This window comes from Panthera onca, chromosome B4 (assembly GCF_046562875.1).
Source record: "Panthera onca isolate mPanOnc1 chromosome B4, mPanOnc1 haplotype 2, whole genome shotgun sequence".
Classification (NCBI taxonomy): Eukaryota; Metazoa; Chordata; class Mammalia; order Carnivora; family Felidae; genus Panthera; species Panthera onca.
In genome coordinates, this window is record NC_138345.1 from 11436487 (window position 1) to 11458344 (window position 21858).

The 21858-nt window shown below is 46.2% G+C and overlaps 1 protein-coding gene across 5 annotated transcripts in view; it reads left to right on the forward strand.

Annotated features, from left to right (window-relative positions):
• CAMK1D (calcium/calmodulin dependent protein kinase ID) overlaps nt 1–21858 on the forward strand; it is a 501767-nt gene that overhangs the window by 232459 nt on the left and 247450 nt on the right. For all 5 annotated transcript variants that reach the window (XM_060659603.3, XM_078450432.2, XM_060659604.3 and 2 more), the window contains exon 2: nt 1466–1597. In XM_060659603.3, coding sequence (XP_060515586.1) covers nt 1466–1597 — 132 coding nt within the window. The remainder of the gene's footprint in view (nt 1–1465; nt 1598–21858) is intronic.

The following is a 21858-nucleotide window of genomic DNA, read 5'->3' on the forward strand; positions in this document are numbered from 1 at the left end:
GTGATCAATCTGTTGTGGGTTTTTTGTGTTTCTATTTCATAGTCGTAGTTCTAGTTGATTCTGGAAGGTTTCTGTCAATGCGAGGCATGTGGTGCTGTGAGGGAAAATCCTACTCGATGTGTGGATTTGGGCAGAAGATCTTGGTTCTGACATTTTTCCTTTGGTTCTTTGGTAGAACCCCCAACCTCTCCCTCTTGGGTTTATATAATTCTATAGATATATATTTATCTCAAGTTTATGTTCCAGAAGGAACACTGTCTGAAGACTCACAATTTACTGTGCTAAGTAGAGTGAATTCTTCTCCCCAGAAGGGACTTTAAAACTATATATTTGTATTTCCTTTGGTCTGTGGATGGATGTGTGTCCCTGTCAGATGGGTAAGCAGAGGGAAAGTCTGAAATTCTTGCTTAAGCATCTCTTTGATGTTGACTGAAGAACAGACCCTCAGGCTCTGGTATTGGGTTGATATTGGTCCTTCTAGTGGTTTCTTTTGATGTAGGAGCGTTTGTCTCTAATTATAACTGTGTAGAAGCCATGTGTAGTGTCCCTCTGAAGGAAAAAGAGTTGTTCCTTGACAAGTCTAGAGACAGAGAGTGACTCAGTGGACAATGGTTTCTCCATGGCCCGTGTGCACAGGGCCCAAGTTACTGAGGCCTCGAGTGGGTAATGGATGAACCTATTCCTGTTTGAGCCCTTAGGGAAGTTCTGCCCCCCAGCCCGAGTATGGTACCTAGGGTGGGTGACATGGTGGCCACTGAGGTGCTGGCTCTGAGGCTCGATGACCACAGAGCCTCCTCGGAGAAATGAGCTCTCCAACCCCGAATGTCCTTTGCTGCTCTGCCTTTGCAGAGTTCAGTTTACATTTTCAGGCAGAAAAGTCTCCCCCACTCGGGGCATCGTGTGTGCTTTTGTTTGTTTGTTTAAAAAAAAATAAGCCGCTTATTGAAAACTTGTGTGTTTTTGCCAATTAATTAACCCCATGTCAATACCACGCATTGCACCAGCTCATGCTTCAATTATATCCTTACCTGTCTCTAAGAATTAATTAATGTTTGCAGCGTGCTCTGAAATTTTCTTGGGATGGAAGGACCTGTGAGGAAGCTAGAAATTTTGGCACTACTTTGTCATTTACTTGGGTGTGGGGGCTGGCAAGGGGATGGGCATGCTCTTTCTCCACAGGAGCCATTCTGGGAGCATCCCTGTTCACTCAAAGGCCACTGCTGCAGTGTTTTGTGGGGTGGCAGGTGGCACCGGGCGGTGGCCAAACCCACGTGGACATCCACATGTCCCATTGCACGAAGGTACTTGTTTGCATCAAGAAGTCCAGTAGGGAGCTATGCTCGCTAAAAAAAGTAACAGTAATGCGGACGATTGTTGTTATTATTCCTTAGACCTTGGTAGTGGGATTGGAGGAGCCACAACTCCTGTGTCTAAGCCGCTTCCTTTTCTCCCTCTTTGTTCACAGCGGGGCGTTTTCTGAAGTGGTCTTAGCCGAAGAGAAGGCGAGTGGCAGGCTCTTTGCGGTGAAGTGCATCCCGAAGAAGGCGCTGAAAGGCAAGGAAAGCAGCATAGAGAACGAGATAGCAGTTCTGAGAAAGTAAGTAACCCGGGTGGGGGCACTGCCTCCTTCTCCAGCCACCTTTGGATTGTTGGGTCCCAATCCAGGGGAAGGATATGCAGCCAGGAGCTAGTTGCTCAGCGGCGGTCAAAGAGGGTGATCCGAGCGCTGGAGGGGGTGGGCTGTGTTAACGATGACTGATGTTCTTATGTTGCATTCAGAGCATTTTGCATATGCAGTAAAATCCTGATTTGCGAGTATAATTTGTTCCAGAAATATGCTTGCAACCCAAAGCCCTTGTACACCAAAGTGAATTTCAAGAACCATTGGCTCAGTCGTGATCATGTGACGTTCAGCGTCACATACGACTCGTATTGCAAGACATTGCTCGTTTATCAAGTTACAATTTATTAGAAATGTTTGCTCGTCTTGCGGAACGCTCACAGAACAAGCTACTCACAATCCAAGGCATTTCAATTAAATACTATATATATTATGTATATATAATATATAATCTCACAGCTTTTGTGGCAGTCATTGGAGCTACTCTTTCCAAAGAACAGCAGTCAGGTGGACTTGGTTTTGAACACACCCTAGCTGGGCGACCGTGGGCTGGTCCCTGAACTCTGAGCCCTTCTCCATGAACTGGAGTTAATGATCTGTCCCTCACAGGGGTCCTCGGGAGTAGGTGAGATGGTGCCTAACAAGTGTTTATAAAGTGCTTTCAACAGCACCTGCTATGTTGTGAGTGCTTAGCACAGGGTAGCCACCTGCTGCTCGTATTGTTATCATTTCTTTCCTTTTACAAGGAGGAGATGGAGCTCAGAGTAGAGTCACTTGTCCCACACCTTGTGGCTCCTCTGTGGCAGAGCCTGGAGAGCCAACTCCATTCACCAGGGTTATTCCACGCTCTTTAATGGGTCTTCTGCTTCCTGCCACACACACACAGTGCATGGCCCCCAGCCCATCCCACAGAGTGCACTGCTCAAGTGCTTCACCTCTTCATTGGGTTTTATTTTTGCTCCCATGTGTAATAGAACCAAAATCTTGCCTCTAGCATAGTAGCACATACAAAGCCAAGACACTGTGGCTGGATCCACCCAGATGCCTGTGTCTTTTGCTGCCCAGCCAGCTGCCCTCATCACTGTGATCATGCTGCTGCCCCGAGTCTCACAGGTTTGGGGGAACAAACCCTTATATGGTACCTGCTTTTGCACGTTTGGAGTGTATCTGAGCATTACGCTATGAAGTTTTTAAGAGCTTCTATTAATGAAGGATGTTAGAAATATCCTTGAAATTTTTGGGGTTTGGAATCCACACACAGCAAGAATCCATGTACAGATAAGCAAAGCGGAATGGGAACACGCCTTATAGGGTGTCAAAACAATATCTTACATACTCACATTCTTCCTGTGTAACCCACCTCTCCCACTTGTCTCCCTGGGACCAGTAGTGTCTGTTGAATGATGCTGTGTTGCCATCAGTGTGAACCCAGGGCCACCAAAGTGGTCAGGATGGTCTGTCCTGTTCCGCAGCATGTGTGACATGTGTTCCAGAACAAATAGGTCTCAACAGCTTTTCAGTGTAAGGGTTTTTGCTTATTTGTTTGGTTGTTTGGTTGGTTTCCAGGTTCTCTGGATTGTCTATTAGGGACCCAAAGAGTTTCAGATTGTCCTGTGGAGGATTGCATGAAACGATTCTATGGAAGAGAATTTGGGAAAACAAATTACTCTCAGTACATTAGCATCGAGCAGGAAAGCACTATGTTAATGAAACATTTATTTAAATTGCTTATCTTCCAGTATGAAATCAGCACTTGGGGGAGAGGGTATTTGCAGCCACGTCGCGAATATATGACACGTTAGGTAGAATTCTGGGTGGGCCCAGAGCCTTCCAGAGCCTCCACCGGGGGCCCAGGGGCTGCCACTGCTGAATTGAGAATGGCACCTTTATTTTCAGGTAACTCCCTCATAGGCTTAGAAGCCACACAACCAGGGAAGTCAGTTTTTATTCTCAGGGTTATTCTGCATCTACACGGGCAAGGGACCCACAGATATAGACATCACGAGCCAGTCTTGGTTTACACCACAATCATTCTACTTTAATTAATGTCTCAACCCTGAGCCTGAGTCAGTAATCACTTCTAGGGAGAGGGCATTGAGAAGCAGGGAGGGCAGGGACTTGGAGGGATTCGTTTCGATCGTTTCTCACTCCCAGCTGTTGGAGGGCCTTGAAGTGTGATTCTTCTTTGAAGAACAAAGAACAGAGAAATGATTCCTCAAGGGATAAGAAGGTTCCGTATCTCCTGTACTGATGTAGTTTTGGTCTTCCGCAGATGATTTGCAAGTGAAATAAGAGGCAGTTCCATATCAGAAGCAGCCAGACTGAAAGTTTGCGAGCGGTCAGGAAAATAGTTCTGGAGTCGTTAGAATGTGATCGTTGAAACATGCACACATTTAACCAATATTTATTAAAGTCCTACGCACCAGGTGGCACTGCTAGGCACCGAGGTTGAAGAGATAAGAGATAGTTTCTGCCTTCCTTGTGTTACTGAGTAAGTGTGATCATGTTGTAGATACCGTGAGAGAAGACTGGCCAGAGGCTTAAGGCTAGGGCTGTCTGGTGCTTCCTTCGGGGTGGGGTGTGAGCAGACGTTTCCTGGAGGAGGTGGGTTCACACAATGAGTATATTTTGGGGTGGTGCAGAGAGGCAGGGGGATATTCTGACCAGGAGGAGCCACCCCATCAGACGGGAGGCAGGCTAGTGTGCTGGGAACGGCACGTAGCTCATCTGACCAGGGCAGAGGGTTCAAGGTGAGGCACGGGGACATGGGGTTGGAGAGGTTGGACTGTAGGGGATCATATTCCCTGCTTTGGACTTGGAACATCATTCTATAGTCGATGGAATAGCCACTGAAGGGTTTTAATGCAAGAACAACGTGATCAGGATTGTTTCATTAAGATTATTGTGGTGGAACATTGGATAGATTGGACGCTGGGGGGGCCTCAGTGCACCGGGGCAGTGTCGTCAGAGGAGTCTGGGAAGCAACACGTTGAAACAGGAGCTGTGAGCCAGGATGCAAGAGACAGAGATGCGGGTGTGCACAGAATGGAATCTCCAGGACATAGGGATTTGGAAGACGTGGAGAGAGGGTTGAGAGGAGATAGGGTTGTAGGATAACTACCACATTTCTGATTGGATAGCTGGGGTGGATAGCAGCTCCTTAACTGAGATCAGAAATGCAAGCAGGTTGCCTGGGTAGCTTATTGAGTTAAGCATCGGACTTCAGCTCGGATCATGATCTCACGGCTGGTGGGTTTGAGTCCCATGTCAGGCTCTGTGCTGACAGCTGGGAACCTGGAGCCTGCTTCGGATTCTGTGTCTCCCTCTCTCTCTGCCCCTCCCCTGCTTGCACTCTGTCTCTCTTTCAAAAACAAAATAAACATTAAAAAAAATTTTTTTTAAAAAGAAAGAAATGCAAGCACTGGAGGGCAGGTGGTGAGTTCTGATTTAGACTCACTGAGTTTGAGGGTCTTGGGATGGCCAGTTGACCAGCCAGTCTGGAACATGGTTGTGATCTGGGCTTGGTGGATGTTAAAGTTTTCTGAAATGGCGTAGAACAAAAAATCTTTTGGTACTTTCTACAGCTATATCACTGTAGATGGGGTCCCAAGGAGACCTACTTTATGCCCGCTTCTGCTCTGTACCCTAGTCATTTGTGTGTTTCTGTGCCATTTTTGATCTAAGCAGGCCCATCTGAGAGATGGCTTGTGCTCTTATGGGCTGTGCGCTTATGCAGGGTGAGAGATTTATGTATTTCATTGAATCAAAGTAATGTAGCTAATTTATCCTTAAGGATGTCTTTATACTTGCTCTGAAAGTGGTTCTAAAATGAATTTTCTACTTGATAAATAGATATTAAAACAGGCTCAAAAGGAATAAAAAATGACTAACATCACAGTAGACCGTTGCTGTGTAGCAGAGAACTCCTGGTCTCATCTGGCATTTAAGAGGCAGGGTCTATATGATCCTGCATGAGTTTCTCCAGCAGAATGGTTGGTTTTATAGTCTCAGGAATGGAGTGTTTTATGCCTTATGGAATATCACGTTCTTAATGTTCCATCCCCTGATTGGATTATAGAGCTTATAGTTTTTATGGTGTTATTTACTTCGAGGGCAGACATTACCCAAATCGAATTTCAAGAACCCCCTGTGCATTTTTGGAGAGGCAGAAAGGCATATATAGGAGTGTGCATTTAAATGCAAGATGAGGAGAGAAGGAGAAACGTGAAGCTGGAAAATGGAGACAAGAGAAGCAAAACAAATGTATCTAGAAGATCCCTAATAGGTGGGGGAACCGAGGCTCAGCCTGGTTTAGAGGCACCGTGTGAATGAGGCGTGGCACCAGAGTTCACCGTGCTGTTCCCAAGGATACTCTGCAGCTGCAGAGATTGTCTTGCTGAGGGGAGGGATCTGGGGAGGACCCGCTTTGAAATTGGATATTCTCCATCTGGGTGCATTGGAGAATCCTAGCTGAGCGTCTCCATTGTTTTCTCCCTAAATCAGTGATCTTCTACCCTGGGTGCAGGTTAAAATCACCTGGGATGCTTTTCCGAACATCCTGATGCCCAGGCTCCATCCTAGACCGAGTGTGTTGGAGGTTATGGTGGGGTACCTCCCCTGCTCCCACCTCATGATTCAAACACACCAACTTCTCTGTGTTGAGAAGAGCTGTTTAGGGTCCTTGCCTCCTAGTCTCCCCGCCCAGGGGATGGGAACGCCCTTCTGTGTTCAGGAGTGTGGAAAGATGTGCACGCACAAACCTGCCAGACAGTTTCCTTGAGGCGAGAGGTTTCACTTTAGGACGGCACTCAACTGTGGTCCCTTTCAAAGAGCCGGGTTTCATTGTAAGCCAGGGGAATTGACATGAGCCTGCCATCCCATTAGTGGGGAGCCCAGCTATTGGCCACTGGCTGGGTGCAAGAGGCGAGCCTGGCTCTTTCAGGGTGGCAGAAGGAAGAGGGACAGTTAGTGGCCGTTCCTGGCCTGAAAAGGCTGGCGTAGGAGTTGGTCAGGTCAGCACAACTCAGCAACAGGTGTGTATGGGAAGGCGATGGGGGCTGCTAAAGGTGGCAGATGCCAAAACCTAGGAGCCCCTGTGGCCAAGGTCAGGGCGGATTGCCGGAAGCATGGCGGGGCTGGGCCTTCTGGAGAGAGAGTGAGTCAACACTTAACCGGCCACAGCAGGGCTCCAGAGGCTTGGATGCTCCTTGCCGTAGCTTGATTCTCTGGTTTTCTTAGACCAGACCCATTTCTCTCGGTGCAGACTAACTTGAAGGGAGGCGGCTTGAACACCAAAAGGTGAGGACAGCTGGTTTTGTATTAAGTAATAGCCTTCAGAGAAAGGCTTCCCCGTAGATTAACTCATTTAAATCTGGCTGGCTTCTGTTCCTGTGGCTTTGTTCTCATGGCCGGCTGGCCCTGTTCACTGTTTAAATCACTGCCAAGCGCCAGTTTATTGTGTGTGTTAGGGAAACATACGCTTCAATAGAAATTCATTGATTCAGGGTGAACAAAACCACTTTTCCAATGACTGAAAATGGCTAAGCTGGTAAAGCTTGAGTTTCTTGGGCACCAACACAGCTTTTTAAGGGTCTATCTGACCTGTCTAGAAGGTGGTATTCTAACACAGGGAGACCTCTCTTTGGGAAGGTAGTTTTGGAATTAAGGACACTGGCAGGAAGTATGAAAAGTCATGGCGAAAGGCCATGTGATAACAAATAGGGGGGTTTATCGTTTTTGATTCTAGAACCCTGACTACCCTAGAAAACCCTTACTGAAAGTTCCTGAATTTTGGAAAAAAAAAAAAAAAAAAGTCATTCCCTTAAAACAGAGGTTGAGGGATGCGGGTCCCTTATTTGGTCATTGTGTGATTAAGGTCTCAATCTTGCCGAGCTTGGAGCACGCATGTGTGGGTGTGTCTGTCCAGTGACCCCAGGCCTCCTGGAATGTGGACACAGCCCATCCCGGACCTGTTGAAACCCGACTCTGGGGAAGCATCGAATGACAAGGAAGAGCTGACACTCTTCCCTATGGCCCTACCGGAGACCCGACCTCGATCTTGCCTGATTTGGTGTGCTTCCTCCCTTTTTTTCCTCTATACCTACGCTTCTCTAGTTCTGGGGGCCCTGTGGGTCTGACTCCTGAGTTAGGAGTCTTTCCCTGCCGGGTCCGCTCAGCTTTGTGTGGACCGCCGTTTGTACCCACAGTTGATACCCACTGTTTATTTCGTCTTCACGTTTTGTGTGTACGTGAGAAATAAAAAATGGTCTGATGCCAACACAGTTTTACAGCCAGAGAGGCTACATTCGATGCTTTCTAGTGGCTTCACGTGGTACCCTGTCCACATAATCCAAGAACATTTTTTATTTGATTTCTGATCCAGAATCAGCAGGTTTTTTAATTATTGTCAATTATATTTATTATCATCAGTGTATTTTATTTTATTATCAATTCCTTGGGCATTGCTTGCAGACCTCCAAGAATGCAAGGAAAATAGAATTGGTGGTATCCCTTACTGCAAAACAGGGATGCTCAGACTGGCCTGAGCGGGCATGTTGGTTCATCCATGCAGTGACCATGAACCTCTGGGACCTCTCCAGCCTACGGTTTCTGCTTCCCAAATACTGCCTTAAGTGTGGCTTTCCTGGACTGGCCAGTCTCCCTTCCAGCAGTCCCTGCTCCCACAGCACTAGAAATAAGAGAAATAAGAGTTTATTTTATTTTATTTTTTAATTTTTAAAATTGTTTATTTATTTTTGAAAGAAAGAGAGAGAGGGAGACACAGAACCCGAAGCAGGCTCCAGGCTCTGAGCTGTCAGCACAGAGCCCGATGCGGAACTCGAACTCATAAACCGCGAGATCATGATCTGAGCTGAATTTGGACGCCCAACCGACTCAGCCACCCAGGCTCTCTGTGAAATAAGAGTTTAAATGCATGTCTGATGTTGATTCCACAAAGCCACCTGCATGATGGACTCCAAACTCACTTGTGAACAGGCGTCCCACTTTGTGATCTTTCCGTCTAGTGTGCACCTCCCTGCCCCCCCCCCACACCCCATGTTGTAGTTTAGATCTCCCCAAAAGGAACAGATGATTCCTGAACAGACGATTCAAGCCTCTGCCTCTCCCCACCTCTCCTACCTGCGTCAGCGGGCCATGCCTCAGATGAGATGCCCTTCCTTGAAGATCCTCCCATGATTGTCCTTGCCTGGGTAGCCCTGCCCTCTGAGACCCCATGGCACAGCATTTACCTCTGTCCCTCCTGCTTCTGCCTGTGATGTCTGCTTTCTGAACCCAGCCCTGAACTGAAGAGGTGATGGTGAGGGTGGAGGCCAGGGTTAGGTGGGGGACTCCAGGGATAAGAAGGAGGTTAGAAGCATGAACTTGGGTACTGAGTAAGGGAAGAGGGACCAGGGTAAGGAAGGAATCTGTTCTGATTTACAGCCCTTTCTGGCCTTGTGACCCAGAGGATGGCAGGTGTATCAGCCCATGCGGGCATTCTAGAAGAGGAGGGGAACGTGATTCTCCTATGGCCACGGAGCACACTTAAATCCAGTCTGGCTGTTGTACCCACCTTTTCTACTGTGTATGTGACAATGCAGGTATTTAGAGCTGTTGAAGAAACAACATGTTTCATCACACGTTTAGAGGCAGTGTCCCTTATTTGCAGGCTTGTTTCCATCCTATCTAGAGTGCTACCTCCCTGCTCCCTGCCACCTAACCCCGTGGCTGGGGAGTGAGCCTCGTGTGGGCTGGTTGCTGGTCAAAGTTCCTCTAACAATATACCTTGGCAAATGCTTTCCTCCTTCTTCTGTGAACTTACTTAGCTCACGATTTATACAGATTTCACTTAGATGATTCCGACAGAAGTGTGTATATATTTTGTAACCTAATGCTTTAAAAAAAGCCAGAATAGCTTGTATTAGAGGATCACACAGTAGGAAAAATGAAGTTCAGAAGTCCCGAGATAGACTAAGGTGGCAAATCCAGACAAATAAATAAATATACATCAAAGGTCTACTGTTTTTTGTTTTTTTTTTCTGTTAAACTTTGATGTTGTGACAGTTCTGTTCTCTGCATGGTTTGGACATTATTTATATGGTCAGAAAAATTATTTTAGTGAGGTTTTATTTATGATTGATCATTTAAACTATGTGTCATTTGGAGAATCAATTTTACATAATTGAAGTCCAAGGTTATCATTGGGGTGGTTTAAACAGTCACTATTTTATTTCATTTTAGTTTTTTTAATGTTTATTTATTTTTGAGAGAGAGAGAGAGAGAAAGAGAGAGAGAGAGAGAGAGAGAGAGAGAGAGAGAGAGAGAGAAAGGTGGAGACAGAGAATCTTAAGCAGGCTCTGTGCTGTCAGCACAGAGCCCCACACAGGGCTCGAACCCACAGACTGTGAGATGACCTGAGCCAAAATCAAGAGTTGGATCCTCAACAGACTGAGCCACCCATGTGCCCCTAAACAGGCACTATTTTAAAGCTGTATGACGGACCATCTTTTCTCAAAGTCAGCTTAAAATTGAGGCCAGAGTCTTAGGCGACTGTCTGAAGTTTTCAAGAAGTATGTAACAAAAGAAATCATTTCTAAAATAGTAGTTGCATGGAATTTGATAAATGGGGTTCAGTATCCAATTTTTAGCCATTTGCATTTTTAAAATATTTTTAAAATAGTGTCGACTGTATGTTTTAGACATGTGGTAGGTATCACTGGGGACTCCAAACACACGCAAGGGTATTTGTGAACAAGTACTGTGTTGTGATAGATCTGGTGTCAGAGCTGATGTGCTGAATATACGCATGTATACATGTGCCTGTGTGCATATATTCACGTACGTCTGTGTGGATATGTATATACACATAGGCACATGTTCACACATGTGCATATACACATATACACACATTTAAAACATTTTTTATAATGTTTATTTATTTTTTGAGATAGAGACAGAGTATAAGAAGGAGAGGGGTAGAGAAGGAGGGAAACACAGAATCCAAAGCAGGCTCCAGGCTCTGAGCTGTCAGCACAGAGCCTGACGCGGGGCTCAAACTCATAAACTGTGAGATCATGACCCGAACCAAAGTTGGGAGCTTAACTGGCTGAGCCACCCAGGTGCCCCGATGCACACACATTTTAAATACATTTCGGTGTTTTTATATGTTTCTGCTGCAGAGCAGAACATTCTTCTTGCTGAATTTGGTAAATATACCCTCAAGACTGTTAAAACTCTGCATCTAGGTACCTAAGTAAGATAATAATACATAAAAGCCTTCTGGAGCTTTGAAATGTTCACGTGTTAGGGATGATGCAATGTTAGCCATGACTACCCCCATTCTACTTTAGTAAGAGCTCGGAATATCTCTGTGGGAGAGGTGAGAGCAGAAACTGTTGTATCATTTCATGGAAGGAGAACCTGAGGTATAGAGTATAATTTGAGTGCATGATGGAGCTGGGGGCACAGCAGAGAGCTTTTCATTAGTGGGGCTGCCTTCCATGTTTTAGGGTGCCCAGCTCTCCCTTCTGTTAGGAAACCACTGGGAACTTTGGATGCTCTAGAAACAACAGGTAGGAGTCTGAGTGTTTGTAGTAAGAAGTAAATATCTATAGATTTCAGTAGATGATTGACGTCAACACGTGTCAGTAGATTAATTGAAATAGATGTGAATTAATTCAATTAAGATATTGATGGGGCCCCTGGGTGGCTCAGTCGGTTAAGGATCTGACTCTTGCTTTTAGCTCAGGTTGTGATCTTGTGGTTTGTGAGATCGAGCCCAGTGTCAGGCTCTGCACTGATAGTGTGGAGCCTGCTTGGGATCCTCTCTCTCCCTCCCTCCCTCTCTCTCTCTCTCTCTCTCTCTCTCTCTCTCAAAATAAATGAACATTAAAAAAAATTGATAACTCAAAAATCAGAATCCAGCTCTTGTCTCAACCTAGGTCACTGAAGTCTAGAGCAATTTATACCTATCCTTTGAGATTTTAAATATAGTTATTCTCTGTTTGCCATAATTTAGAAACTAGCTGGGACTTCTACGAGCACTGTTTTATGTAATCCTATGAAGTAGATATTATCCACATCTTACAGATGAGGAACTGGGACTTCCTATGAAATTTCCAGAGGCTATGTAAGTAATACCAGGCAGAGCTTTCCCATTATGATTTGATCCATCTGGTGTCAGCGTGTTGTCTCTTTAAATCAGGGCTATGTGTTCTTTTTTTTTTTTTTTTAATGTTCATTTTTTTGAGAGAGAGACAGAGTGCAAGGGAGGGAGGGGCAGAGAGAGGGAGACACAGAATCTGAAGCAGGCTCCAGGCTCTGAGCTGTCAGCACAGAGCCCGTCGTGGGGCTTGAACTCATGAACCACAACATCATGACCTAAGCTGATGTCAGATGCTTAGCCACATATTCTTGATGTAGGCAACAACCCGCTGCATGTAGGGGGTGCTCATTAATGGTGAAAGAATGAGCCTCTAATTGTCTACTTTCTGCTGTCATTAGAGAGGCAGTATAAAATATTGGTGAAGACCTGGGAATGAGCCTACCTAAGTTTTCACCCAATGACATCACTTAGAAGCTCTGTGACCTTAGGCAGATGATTTCAACTCTGTGCCTCCATTGTCAGGAAAATGGGGATGGCATTAGTACTTGGCTCAGATAGTTGTTGGAGAGATTGAAGAATCAATGCGCGTAAGGCACTTAGAAGAGCATCTGGCATGTAGTATGGGCTCTCCAGATACTTGCTGTTGATATGATCATTACGTGTGCAGAGGACATCCTCCTAGATGCTGGGAATAGTGGGAATAGGATGGTGGGAGAAGATGCCTTTCCAGAAGTTACATCACACAAGTTTGCATGCCCTGTAAGGTTGCCCTGTGGGAGCCCAAGGAAACCCTGCTGGCAGAAGGAACAGGGCCAGCAGCACGAGGTGGCCGGATCCCCAGTGTAGTTGCAGAATCACCGAGAATCTGTCAGCTTTGCTGGTTTTCTTGCTGAAAATAACTATGGAAACCCATGCTCTCCTTGTCTGTCTTCCACTCTGCTTCCGCTAACATTAGTCACCGAGCCTTAGAACCGGAAAAGGAGCTTAGGGATCTTGGTCCAGCTCTCTGACGTTCAGGTGAAAGAGACAGGTCCAGCGAGGTTCAGTGACTGGCCCACGATCACAGAGCTAACATGAGCAGGTGTGGATCCAGAGTGGTGGTTTCTGACCTCCTAATTCAGAGCCCTTTCCACCTACCCACACTGGCTCCCTTGGAGGGCTTCCCTTAGGAGAATGAAAGAAATAACTCTTCCTTGTCTTTAAAAGTCCCTTGGTATGTTCAGTGCAGACTGAGGACTCTGTCTCACTAGCTTGGCCAAGTTCCAGTACAGGATATTGAATCAGGTTTGGAAAATTCCCCTGTGGTTTCAATGAGATGTGCTGTTCTTTCTGCTCCCCCCCTCTGTGGTGATGCGGGGCTGCTGTGGTTCTTGTGTTCTGACCCACACTGCCTCTGGTACTCTGGAATTCACTAGAAAGAGGCCCAGGGACCAGCCTCAGAGCCTGTGTTTCAGATGAAACACGTGAATGCTTCGCTCCCATTTCAGGTGTGTTTGATGATATTGGTCCTTTGTGCCCGTTTCTTGTCAAGAAAATGAAGATAGTGCCTCTCAGAAGTGCAGTGGGAGGAAGCCAGCTGCAGACCGGGGAATAATTTGGGAAATATGGAATGCTTCTCGGGGGTGCGGTTGTAATCCGGGAAACCTGCTCCGCTCTCCCCATCCAGCCTCAGGACAGGGAGGTGTGCTAAACACCTGTGCCCAGCTCCTATTCCTTCTTTGGCCTGCCCGATCCTTTGCCGTCTCTGTACCTTTCCAGGATGTTCTAGAAACAAGGGGAGAGCAGCCTTCTTACATGCTGCCCTGGACATCAGACTGGGTTTGAGGGACGTTGGGTCATCTCACAGAGGCCCAGGGTAGGTGAGGCAGGACAGGGGGAGCCGCTGATCAGGGTCTCGATTCACAGGTGCTGTTTGTGGGATAAGTTCATCTGTTCAGGAAGCCACAGAACTTTCATTAATGGAACATTTTTATACATCCATACGTAACTTTTTTTAGATCTAAAGGTCTTGCAGACCTTCTTTTAGGTCTTGCAGAAAGAAGTTTTCATTCAAGCATTGGATATTCTTTTAGTGAGTGTGGAGAGAAAGGGATAATGCAGTCCGTCCTTCCTTCCTTCCTTCTTTCCTTCCTTCCTTCCTTCCTTCCTTCCTTTTTCTTCCTTTCTTTCTTCCTCTCTCTTTCCTTCATTTTTTAAAACCTCAAGATTGTAGAAGTAGGTGAGCAAGGGGACGCACCTTAACCTGACCCTCCAAGAGTATTCATGAATTAGTTGCTCATTGTTACTTATACCACAGTAAAGCTGAAAAATAAGTTGCTTATTGGTGTAATTTCCTGGGGCATTATGGCCAGCAGTTTTTACTTTGCAAAACATAGTCACTTAGTGAAGTGACACAATATTTTTTTCTGCAGGTGTGGATGCTTTAGCTCATTTAGGTAGTCTGAGGACAATTGTTAGTAAGTTATTATGAAGTCCATTGTTCTTAACATGCTGTCGGTATGATTTTTCCAAAAAGATAGTATTCCTGCTTAAAAAATAATTTCGAATGAGTGGTTTTTCTTCCTTTACAAATACAATAATGTCAAGCAGTATAGTACAAAGTTCTGAATGGAAATTTTGTTCTGAAGAAACTACTTATGCAAGAAACATGCCTGATATTTCCACAATATTGTTGCCAAGTCAGACGAACAGACGGCAGTGAGGCTTTTCCGAACACGTACTCCGGATCCTATAGTCTCTGAGCTCAGGAGTTCAGTTCGTGTGTGCAGTTTTGTCTCCTTTTACACTACTTACCTGCATCTACTTTTTGAACGAACTAACCCATCATGTCAATATATCATTTAGATTTTTTTTTCATTGTGTCTCTTTTCGAATAGTGTCCTGTGCTACATTTATTATACAGAGTCTTGTTCTTTTTAGAATTTGGTTTCCCAGGATACAGATCTAGTTGAAATTTGTCCTTTCTCCTCAAAAGAAACCCACCTGGGAAAATGAAAAGTGGTATGGTCTTGAAACCAGTGTGCTAGATGCCTGCGATTGCCTTTTCACTTCAAGAGATGTGGCAGTGACCCTGGGTGGCTGTAGGTTCAAGAGCCGTCAAGTATTTGAAATAACGCAGGTCCCTTTAACAATTTTTTTTAATAGTTCAGACTGTTAGCTAATGTAGATGTGTCTTCTAATTACTCTGAATTGGATAGCTCTCACATCTACTTAAGAAGGCTGCATCTCACTTCCAAGATTGCAGAAATGTTCCTAGCCTTCAATTATTTCCTGCCCGCCTTCATTTACCTCTTTAAGATAGATTAAAAGGAATGGCTCCCTCTGTGGTCTCCCCTCCGGCTGAGCTGTTTTCACATCACCTCTTCTGCTTAAATGTTCTTTCTCCTCAGCACCGGGCTGGGCTGGCCTTGGGTGGGGTCTGGTCTTCTGGTGCTTTGCTGGTCAGAGTGTGGTCTGGTGGAAAGCATCAGCACTTCCGGAGAGCTTGTTAGAAATGCAGACTCCCAGGCCCCGCCCCGGCGCCTCTGAATTAGAAGATGCCAGGTAGCCAGACCCTCAAGACATTTGTTGGCTCCTTTACCCTTGAGACGCTCTGATCTAGGAAACTTCCCTGCAGGAAGCCAGATGATTTAGCTGCCCCTTCTGTGACATCCAGCAGCATCTGGTACTTTTCTCCCTTGAACCACTCACCACAATATAGAGTAATTAACCATTTCCTTTGTCTTTCTTTTCCACTGCATTGAAAGGTCCATGAGGACAGGGGTGATAACTGAGATCCAAATGTATTTGTAGTACCTGGCAAGGTCCCTGGGACACAGCAGGCCCTTTGCATTGGAGTAAACCAATTTCCCACCAGGAAAGATTGAGAAAGGTGATACGTATTCCCTTCCCTCTAAAAAATTTCTATAAGCTTTATTTCTTTCAGTGAATAGAATCTTCAGGTACTTTGAAAACGTAACTAGTTGTATCTTAACAAAATGTTTGAGAGTGACAAATCTACATTCATTTCAAAGAGAGAAATTGACACTAAAAAGTAACAAAAAATAGTTTCAACATGATACATTAAATCCCCATCAGAACAAGCAGAGAATTCCCCCTTTGGTTGTCAGTTCTTCTCCCATGGGACACTTAATACTCTCTTTTAAAATGTAGACTGAGGGAAATGTGTGAATGGTGCCCCAAAGGCAGACCCCTATAGTTTAAACAATTCTGGTTGAGATTTGCCTCTCCTGTTTACAGCTTGTCCAGCATTTTAAATATGAAAAGGCCTCTATTAATGGCTCTAAATTTCCAGCGAGAAAACTACCTTCTGGAAAGATATTGGCATTAATTTGAGCCGAATTCCTAGATTCCTTCCTTCCTTCCTTCCTTCCTTCCTCCTTCCTTCCTTCCTTCCTTCCTTCCTTCCTTCCTTCTTCCTTCCTTCCTTCCTTCCTTCTTCCTTCCTTCCTTCCTTCTTCCTTCCTTCCTTCCTTCCTTCCTTCCTTCCTTCCTTCCTTCCTTCTTCCTTCCTTCCTTCCTTCCTTCCTTCCTTCCTTCCTTCCTTCCTTTCTTAGTTTTATTTTTTGAGAGAGAGATAGAAAGCAAGCGGGGCAGTGGGGGGGGGGGGGCAAAGAGAGAGGGAAACAGAAACCCAAGCAGGTTCCATGCCATCAGTGCAGAGCCTGATGTGGGGCTTGAACCCACAAACTGTGAGATCATGACTTGAGCCCAAGTCAAGAGTTGGAGGCTCAACCGACAGAGCCACCCAGGCGTCCCTGAATTCCTAGATTTCATTTCAGTTTTTAAATGTTTATTTTATTTTTGAGAGAGAGGCAGAGAGAGAGACACACACACAAAGGATCCCTGGGCTCAAACTCACGAACTGTGAAATCATGAGCTGAAGTTGGACGCTCAACCAACTGAGCCACCCAGGTACCCCCCCCCCCCCCTAGATTTCATTTCTTGAGCCTTAATGATCCCAGTACACACGCTTTCAAAAGCAAGTCAAATGCAGTAGTCTTCGAGGAACTGAGATGGTGAGAGAGGAAGCTTTCCTGGAACATCCATCAAGTGTGTGTAAGGTGGCTGGGACACACTGCAGGAGGGGCACAGATGCCTGGCAGACGGGGTTGAGGAGAGGCACCGATCATAGCCACCTGGTGAGTCAGAAGAAAGCGGCATCGGAGTGACCTTGAAGGAAGGCAGGCTTTTCTGGAAAGGCGGCAGGGGAGGGAGGTCTCAGGGGATGGAACAGCTCGAACACTTCTAGACAGAGAGAGACATCGTGTGCGGGCTGAGTCTGGAAGAGGGGCTGGAATGATGGAGAAGGTTAATGTGAGCAGGCGCAGGGAAGCCGGGTCAGAGCACAGAGGTACCCGCTGGTGAGGCTAAAGGGTTTGTTACCTCCTCCAGGGGCGGGGGGGGGGGGTAGCCTCTGCAGCATTTTGCATAGGGGGGATGGTACTGGGGGGGATGTTGGAGAGATGAAGACGGCTCCCCAGATGGTGTGCGAGATGAAGGTCCGCCAGAGCCGTGCAGGGGAGGTAGAGGCTGCAACCTCTATGTGTATGTGTATGATCAGGGGGAGTCCTGGCCAGGGCTGCGGCCCCACGGACTTCCCCTGGGACATGAGGAGGAAGGATCGGTATAGCTCTGGGTACATAGGGAGGTAAGCCTTGAGGGAAGCGGGTTTTGAAATCTGAGTATTTGGGGATGTGCTGGAGCACGGCCAGAAGCCGAGAAGCCAAGCCAGTGGCCAGACACAGGGCTGTACCTTTGGACGTTTTTCTCTCCTTCCAAGGGGAGGTCTGACAGAATTAATTCGCAAGACCCCATAGGCCTGAGAGAAATGAGACAGGCTGAGAGAGCCATCAGCCCCAAACCCGCAGCCCTCCATGACATCACCGTGTTTGTTTCGGCTGTAGGGGGGTGATGTGGCGAGCGCGTTGTGCCCGGGAGGAGACAGGCGCGTTGTGCAGGGGAGGGGAGGGGGGCGTGCTGGGGATGGATCGTTCTTCCCCGTGTGCGGGACTGGCATGCCAGACACAGGTGGAGAGGTTGCACGTCGCGGTGTATTAAGGTTCGCACTGTCGAGATGCATTGTACTCGGGAGGGTGGACATTCAGACCTGTGGAGCCGTGATTATAGCCTGGATTTGTAGGATGGGCCAAATGGAACAAACACTTACTGTTATTGGTAGTACATAGTGGGAGGATTCATCTTCTGAAGTTTTGACTTCAGGTCTGTGTTTGTCACCACTGATGACTTTAGGATGCCCCTTCTTTTCTCCTTCCTGCTTTTCTCCTTCCTTCCTTCCTTCCAACTTCCCTCCCTCCCTCCCTTCCTTCTTTCCTTCCAACCTCCCTCCCTCCCTCCCTTCCTTCCAACCTCCCTCCCTCCCTCCCTCCCTCCCTCCCTCCCTCCCTCCCCTCCCCCCCTTCCTTTCTTCCAACCTCCCTCCTTTCTTCCCTTCCTTCCTTCTTTCCTTCCTCCCTTCCTCCCTCCCTCCCTCCCTTCCTTCCAACTTCCCTTCCTCCCTTCCTTCCTCCCTCCCTCCCTTCCTCCCTTCCTAACTTCCCTGGAAGATTGGAGACTGCTTGGGCTGGGTCATACGACTCTCTGTCCAAAGCCATTGACTCTGAGTGTCGAACTGGCTAGAGATTACGTCCTCTGAGACTCGGCTTCAGATGACAGTGGGAAATATATTTTGTATGCACAACCTTACTGTTCAAACAGGGCTTGCCAACCAGCTCAAGTTCCACTTTGTACTTGAAAATTAGAACATAAATCATAACTAAATGACATATTATTGAAGCCACATTAGAAAGAGAGAGAGAAAAAAAAGCAAGAGTCATGGAATACTGTCTCCCAGTGTTCTGAAACCAGCCTAAGAATAGGCGAGCACTTCTGGAGGTTTCATAAGGAGCCACAAGAAGGGCCAAAGGTGGGAAATCAAGTTCTGGGAGGAGAGCCAGAAGCAACTGGTCATGTTTAACCTGGAGAAGTGTGACAACTGGCATCAGTTAACATATATTTATGATTGTATTTGAGTGGCCAGCATTTTGTGGGGGCACTATGCTTTTTTTAAAAATCCTTGGAGATTTAGAACCATAACATGTAGACATGATAATTCATCTCTTCTTTTAGAGCGAGGAGAGTGCTACACCAATTAAATCAGTGCAGTTCACCATTTGTCGTAGGCGGGGTGAGGGTCAGAATGTGGGACCTGAGGACACAGAAATGTAGGGGCACACTTTTCCTTTACCCTCCTAAGGAGTCTTTTAGGCTGGCTGTGAGAATTGAATTGGCAGAAGACAGATCAGTAGGAGAAAAGCATATAAAGGCAGTGAACATCAGTTTTACGGGGTACGGAAGCCTTCGTGTGGAATGAAGACACAAGGAAATAGGGAAGCCAACTTCTGCATTAGATGAAGCAAAGAGAGGCTTGTGGATGGTGACTAAAGTCTGTGGGGGAGTTTAAAGGTAGATGGGAATTACTTTAATAAGGTCTGTGCAGAATTCTCTTGTTCTCAACTTCTCAACCTTGATGACAGGAGTGTTAATTTCCTTCTGGTAGAGAAAGGCCATCTTTCACGTGGGAATCTCATCTCCTGCTTTTGAGAAAAGGAAGGAAGGTCAGGAGTGTTTTTTGTACGTTTGCTGTTCTTAACTCAAAACATTCAGTATGTCGGCATGGCAGATTTGGGGGTGGCATGTTTTGAACTCCTTCAGAAGACACAGCTGAAATTTAGGGTAGATGGAAACAATCCCCTGTGAGGGAAGATGATGTAACATCGGAATGAGGGAGACTAGAGTATTTTATCTGGAGAATTTAGAGAACGCAGTGTCTACAGGGACAGTTAGAGTTCTACGAGAGGAGGAAAGGGTGAGCTGATTTCCCAGTGTCTCTTGAGTGTGATGGCTCCAGTTATATGAGTTGGTTTTTCCTTGGTGTGTGTGTAAGAGAAATTATCTTGGCAAACATATAGTTTGGTATTTGCCACTGTTAAAATAGTATTTAAAAAAATTTAATGCCAATAGAGTTAACATACAGGTTATGTTTTAGGTGCACAGTATAGAGATTCAACAATTGTATACATTACTCAGTGCTCATCAAGGTAGTGTGCTCTAAATCCCCTTCACCTGTTTCATCCACCACCCCCCCCCCCTCCACTCTGATAACCACCAATTTGTTCTCTGTAGTTAAGAGTCTGCTTAAGAGTCTGTTTTTTGGTTTGTCTCGTTTTCTTTGTTAGCCAAGATAGCATTTTTTAAAGTTTATTTATTTATTTTGAGAGACAGAGCACACGAATGAGCAGGAGAGGGGCAGAGAGAGAGAGGCGGGGGGGGGGGGGGGAGACCGTGAATCCCAAGCTGGCTCCACACTGTCGGCACATGCAGAGTCCGACGTGGGGTTTGAACTCACGAACTGTGAGATAATGGCCTGAGCCGAAATAAAGAGTCATATGCTTAACCAACCGAGCCACTCAGGGGCCTCAAGATAGCATTTTTAATATCCTATTTTCAGCCAGATATGTTTTAAGACAAACAGCAAGGGTGATGCTATTTTCTAATAGGACCCTTAGTTTTTATCTGACATTGCCCCCTGAGTCGGTTTGCACGTCTCCATATTCAAAATAAATTCCATGTTTGGGGCTTTCTCATTCAGGTGGCGTTTCCATTTTGAGTTCTTATCTTTTCAAGGGCTGCATGAGTGTGATTTTGTACTAAGCAGAGCTGGAGTAATCAGAACATTATGATGGCAAAGTGGCTGTCGGCGTGCGGGCACAGTATTCAGCGGAAACAATTTCCGCCCTCCTGGGAACACCTGTTTTTCTTTTTGCCTTTGCATGCTTGGAGAGCAGCTTCTGGGGAATGTGAGTAGAGATCCTTGAAGTGATGCCTGAACCCTAAGACTTGCGCAAGTAAGTAAATAAAAAGCTGGCAAGGTGCAGGGGCTTATATGGGTATATTGCTCTTACTTGGAAGAGTGGCAATAACATTTTAAGTGATAAGTAAGGAAAGTAACATGTGATTTGCCAGGAAAGAACAAAAAAGTGGACTTCCTTCTCCAAAACCATACAGGCCACTGTCTAAGAAGGAGGCTGTACATATGATTAGGTGGAGAAGAGACAAGGAGGAGGAGGAGGAGGCTGGTGGTGCTGCCGGTCACACCTCTGTTGTCCAACACATATATCCTGGTACTGTGTTATTTGTCTCCAGATTGTGTAACACCACCATAAGGCAGGTGTTGAGTCTCCATGTTACCCATGAGGGAGCTTGGGGAGGTCAGTAGCTTGCCCAAACAGAGGTTAAAACCTAGGTGTCTCTTGGGGCGCCTGGGGGGCTCAGTTGGTTAATAGTCCGACTCTTGATTTCGGCTCAGGTCATGATCTCACAGTTTGTGAGTTTGAGCCCCACATGGGCTCCACGCTGACGATACAGAGCCTGCTTGGGGTTCTCTCTCCCTGTCTTTGTGCCTGTCTCTCAACCATAAATAAATTAAAACAATCAAGGCGCCTCTCAGATCTAAGCCCTTGTATCTGTGTGTGTGTGTGTGTGTGTGTGTGTGTGTGTGTGTGTGTGAGAGATACTGCCTCCTAAAACAGACATATATTATAATTTGGGGATTTAAAAAAGCTAACCAGAAATAAGGGAAATCACATACAGCCTGGAAAGGCTACCGATCAGTTTTAGGGATAGCCCAGTAGTAAGTAGGCTAGGAGCTCTTTTCGGACCACATGGTCTGCCTTCCCTACAGAGAGGTAAAGTGTAGTAAAGAGGTAAAGTCCTTGCTGAGCTGTCTTTCACAGGTCAGCCAGTCTTTCTTTTTTTTTTTTTTTTTAATGTTTATTTATTTTTGAGACAGAGAGAGACAGAGCATGAATGGGGGAGGGTCAGAGAGAGGGAGACACAGAATCTGAAATAGGCTCCAGGCTCTGAGCAGTCAGCACAGAGCCCAACGCGGGGCTCGAACCCACGAACCGTGAGATCATGACCTGAGCCAAAGTTGGACGCCCAACCTACTGAGCCACCCAGGCGCCCCTCAGCCAGTCTTTCTTGGAACTCATTGAGGTTTAAGCTGGTGGTTCCCCCAATTTACGAGGTTATCAGAATCACCTGGAGGGACGGTGACACTACCAATTGCTGG